At 54.2% G+C, this 4,959-nt stretch overlaps 1 protein-coding gene across 1 annotated transcript in view; it reads left to right on the top strand.

Annotated features, from left to right (window-relative positions):
* The window catches only part of LOC144938258 (receptor activity-modifying protein 1-like), an 11,686-nt gene extending 7,209 nt beyond the window's left edge, over positions 1-4,477 (top strand). Inside the window, exon 3 of the mRNA XM_078866114.1 lies at positions 2,591-4,477. Coding sequence (XP_078722240.1) covers positions 2,591-2,816 — 226 coding nt within the window. The 3' untranslated portion in view covers positions 2,817-4,477. The remainder of the gene's footprint in view (positions 1-2,590) is intronic.
* The last annotated feature ends 482 nt before the right edge of the window (positions 4,478-4,959 follow it).

Below are 4,959 nucleotides of genomic sequence, written 5' to 3'. Positions count from 1 at the left end.
ATTCCAAGAAAACCGTCCTTGTATATATACTGGTTGAGGGTGGGAGGATTGCTGTCTCTTACTTGACACAGCAATCGTGCTGTGACGGTTCCACCTGAAGACGGAAGCTTTTGTTGCCTCCGAAACGTGAATTTTTTATTTTATTTTTTATTTTAACTTTTATTAATTATAATTTTTTACCAACGTGACTTTACAGAGAAAAAACCTAAGAATATTTGGGTATTTGGCCTACTCTTCCACTCCGGTCACACTTTTTCGAAGAGGTGGGCGTACCCACACTTTACCCCACCACGCTCGACTTGCCGATCGACTCGCCGCTGGGTGGACGCCGCTGGGTGGACACCGCTGGGTGGACACCGCTGGGTGGACGCAGGCGCGGAGACGGACAGCGCTCGCACCGTTGTTTCGAATGCCGCGCCGGAACCTGGGATCGAACCGGTGACGTTCCGTGTTCGCCGGTTCGATCCAGCGTGCTGACCACCCCACCACGGCAGCGTCCCTCGTGCTCATACATAAACATATATACAGGAGAGATATACTGCGTGTATATGTGTCCTGTGTTTCTACATTGATCAGGGGCTCGTGCGCTCTGCATGGTGCTGAAAAGGTCACAATTGAAATTAAATTACTGTCGCTCGCGCTGCTGCTGCTGATGTCCCCGTGTGTCCTTGCGCGAGGTGTCGCCTCTCGTGTGTTCATTCACAAGAACGATGCCCTCCGCGCGGCGTGAAGTTTCCCATTCACCCCGCAAGTCAAGTCTTGGGGGGTTGAAGTCACCGTGCACGTGCCGGCTTGGCCACCCGTGCCGTGCTGCATGCCTCTCGCTGTGAGCCATGTTCTGCTGACAAGTCACGTGCCACCTACTCGTGTCTACCGGTGACCCAGAAAATAGTCGGCGAAAAATCAATGCCCGGTCACGCACAGAGCCCCCTGAGGTTGCACGGTGAACCACGACACTCGCATGGAGACCCACGTCCTCACGTGGAGAGCGCCCATCGAGGAACATCGGTTTACATCAACTCCCATCGATTCAAATAAACGTACAGAGAATCTACGATTTACGAAGGGAATAATTTAAGCCAGATATGTCCGGTTTGGCTCACCTGAAAAATATTTGCGCTACCAGAACACATCCAGTAGACATTTCAACATACATGAGCTGCTTCTTCTAGTTACATGCCTCGTCCAATCTGCCAGTGACCCACACGATATTTAGTGAGAGAAAAAAAGCCCTGCCGACCAGAGTCAGTTCAGATATCACTCACCACGAAATATTATCTGTGGCCAGGAATTGAACTCATGCGACTGGGCTCACAGCGCTGTGCTCTCACCGGCTTGCCACTGCCGCAGCCCAAATGATATATCTACTTGCCGGCCGCGTGCATCATGAATCGCGTGCTTCTTCACGTACCCACCTACCTGCTCCACCACCATCGACATCATCCTCCATACTCCATCCCCTGCTAGGTGAACAATGTCCATGTTTCTGATCCACGGTGGAGTGTGCATTCTAATAAAACAATATAATCTCTGGGCACATTGGATCCGTTGTTTTTCACGATCAAGCGCGGCGTTTCATAAGCGCTCCAGCCCACACAAGGCTGCCGATGTGTTGTAGATGGGGCTTTATGACGGGCGCTTTGGATGTCTCGATCACGTGCCAACAGACGCGCCCCTTCACCACGAAGTGCGTTTGAAAACAGCGAGTTGAATTTAAACGCACGCTTATTCTCTCAAATGATTAATTTATAGGAATACAGCTTCACAAATTAGATAGCTTCCGCTTGGCTCAATTTGCACGCTTGCATACGGGCGTTGTAGAAGCCAGAGCAGCATTCTCTCGCTCACTCACTCACGGAAGACAGAAATCCCCGTGCGTAGTTTTTAAGAGACATGTGAGTGCTGTTAGGAAGCACCTATTAAGGCCAGCATGAAGCCAGAATCATGCCTTGTCACATGTGCACCCCCAGTGCTCACGTTTATATACACTGCATCAGGTATTCATTTAAGGCTGAGTCAACCTACGGGAGGCCTAGGACCGGTTCAGATAGTCGCCTAAACTCTGGTACTCCTTGCCCTTGAAGGTCAGGGGGCTTCCGAGACACTAAACATCTTCAAATCTCGACTAAAAACGTCTCTGTTTACAATGATCCTCCCTTAGTTATGTTCTGCCTTTCCATGATGCCTAGCGGCCTGAGAGCGATTCTTTAAGGGCGCTTTATACATTCAAATTATTATTCGCCACGACACAAACATCATTTAAGGCTTAGTCAACCTACGAGAAGCCCAGGACCGGTTCAGGTAGTCGCCACTGCACAAAGGCAAAGATCATCCGCATAGCCAAAGCAGACTGTTGGCGCAAGTGCTGCTAGCGAGTAGCACCTATGAAGGCCAGCACGGCACACGAGGGGGTGGGTGGCCAGCAACCACGCCCGGCCGCCTTTGTCTCCCGAGTGGCGATGTTTACACACCGCACCAGGTACTCATTCGAGGCTGAGTCGACCTACACACACACACGCGCGCGCACTAATCGTGGACACTCAGCCGCGCACGGCAGCGAATCTTAAACCCCTTTCTGCCGAGGCTGCAGAACAACAGACGGACCCCGGGAGCCTTCCCCTGGCCTTCGCAGGCTTCCTTCCCGACGTCGCAGGGCGACAGCAGGTGCATCCCACAAGGCGACAGCACCGCTGACGGCAGCGACAGCAAACCCCATCAACTCCATCGTCGTGGCCGCGATCGGGAGGCTGGAACCATGGAGATGGAACGGGGGGAAAGTGAGCAGCGCTACCGCCTGCTCTCTCCACGCTCGCTAAATATTACAATTCCCCACGATCTCACAATCCCACAGACTCGCACAATCCCACACACTATCACAATCCTGCAGGCTCTCACAATCCCGCACGATCTCACAATCCCGCAGACTCTCACAAATCCCACAAGCTCTTACAATCCCACACTATCTCACAATCCCACACGCTCTCACAATCCCGCAGACTCTTACAATCCCACACTATCTCACAATCCCACACTATCTCACAATCCTGCAGACTCTTACAATCCCAAACTATTTCACAATCCCACACTATCTCACAATCCCACACGATCTCACAATCCCGCACAATCTCACAATCCCACACTATCTCACAATCCCGCAGACTCTTACAATCCCACACGCTCTTACAATCGCAATCTCGCAAGCTCTTATGATCCCGCACGGGTCAGTGACATTTATCTGGGTCACGGTATTATGCTAATGCAATTAATGTCGGAGGCGCGCCAGTCAAAGTGGATATTCGAAAGCAATTCCATTACCCACGGAGGGCACGATGCCAGTCAACACCACCCCGCACTCCCCCCGCGACCGCCCATCGCCCGCCAGCCTCGCCGGGTGTTTCATGATTTGGTGCCGTGGATGTGCCTCGGACGCTCTGCAGATGGGGCGAGTCCATCGTCAGCGTTGGGGCAGAAGACGCCTTCGTCGAGTGGCTATTGTAGTTTTGATCGCCACGCAGTCGCGCCTACTCAGTCATCCGGGCGGGTTTTATGGCGCGATCGGAGCACGGCGGCCACGTACGGTGTGAAAGAAGTTCAAACATATATAAAGGAGAGAAGCGGAAAGAGAGAAACATTAATATGCACATAGGCACACACAGAGTAATAGAGAAACACAGAGAGAGACACACACACAAAAAACAACAGAGAGTCAGACAGATTGAGACAGAGATACGGATGAAGAAAGAGTCAAGAAATCCAGAGAGACACAGGGGACAGACATGGGGAACGTGGACACAGATAGAGACAGATGCAGAGAGATAGTCAGAGACATGCGGACAGACACAGAAAGACACAGAGAGACACAGACACAGAGAGACACAGTGAGACACAGTGAGACACAGTGAGACACAGACACAGAGAGACACAGACACAGACAGAGACACAGACACAGAGTGGCGGCCTCTGCCACTCACTTCCGGAGGGACATCTCCGCAGCGCTCGACAGCGCGACACGCGGGCACCGAGCCTCAAGCAGGAGACGACAGCTCCACCAGTCCACCACAGCTCCACCAGTCCACCACAGCTCCACCAGTCCACCACGGCTCCACCAGTCCACCACGGCTCCACCAGTCCACCACGACCCCGGGGTGGTGGCGGTGGCGGGGGGGGGGGGGTTCTACGCTACGGCCACTGGCAAGAGCCGGGGCCCAGCCAGCCGGGGTAGCGGCGGGCGGGATCGCTGCCCTCAATCAGACGAGTGCATGGCCGGGGGCTCCCTCGCCTGATTAAATCCACGGGCTCACCCCCCCCTCCCCGCGCACTGCCCCGTGAGATAGCGGTGCCAGAGATACGTCGAGCACTCCCAGTGAGGGGCCAGCCAGCATGATGTGTACATGTACGACACCTCTGCCAATACACCGCTGGATGAATGGATTGTTTCCCCACGCTGTGTTGGTCGTCACTGTGGGTTGGTGTGGGGGGGGGGTGACCATACTTCACCACCCCAGTGTGAGTTGGTGCAAGGTGGGGGGGGGGGGGATCTGGTCCATATGCCGCCTCTTTATCTATCAAAATATTAAAATATTTCACCCGGAAAACTCCTCGGACGCGTGACAATTTTGTTCTGCGGCGTCGTATGAGCGCAGTGCCACGTGTCAGAGAGCCCTGGCGGGTGCACAGGAGCTGGCGGGGTGCACACCGCACACGTGTCACGTCGGGAACGTGCACCCACCAGGGTGTGCGTCTCGATACCGGAGTCGGGTATCGACAGTAGACACCGCACAGAGACGCACAGAGACGCACGCGGCGTGTGAACATCGTCGCCGGAGAGACAAAAAGACACCCGGCCACAGACAGCCGCCTTCCTCTCGTGTGCTGCGCCGGCCTAAATAGGCGCTCGCTAACAACCGCCCCAGCATGTGGATCGCGATGTGTGGGCAGCGGCGTGCACGCACGGAGAGC

Source organism: Lampetra fluviatilis, chromosome 21, assembly GCF_964198595.1.
Source record: "Lampetra fluviatilis chromosome 21, kcLamFluv1.1, whole genome shotgun sequence".
Classification (NCBI taxonomy): domain Eukaryota; kingdom Metazoa; phylum Chordata; class Hyperoartia; order Petromyzontiformes; family Petromyzontidae; genus Lampetra; species Lampetra fluviatilis.
The sequence above is the reverse complement of the archived record's forward strand: the minus strand, read 5'-3'. Positions and strand labels throughout refer to the sequence as shown.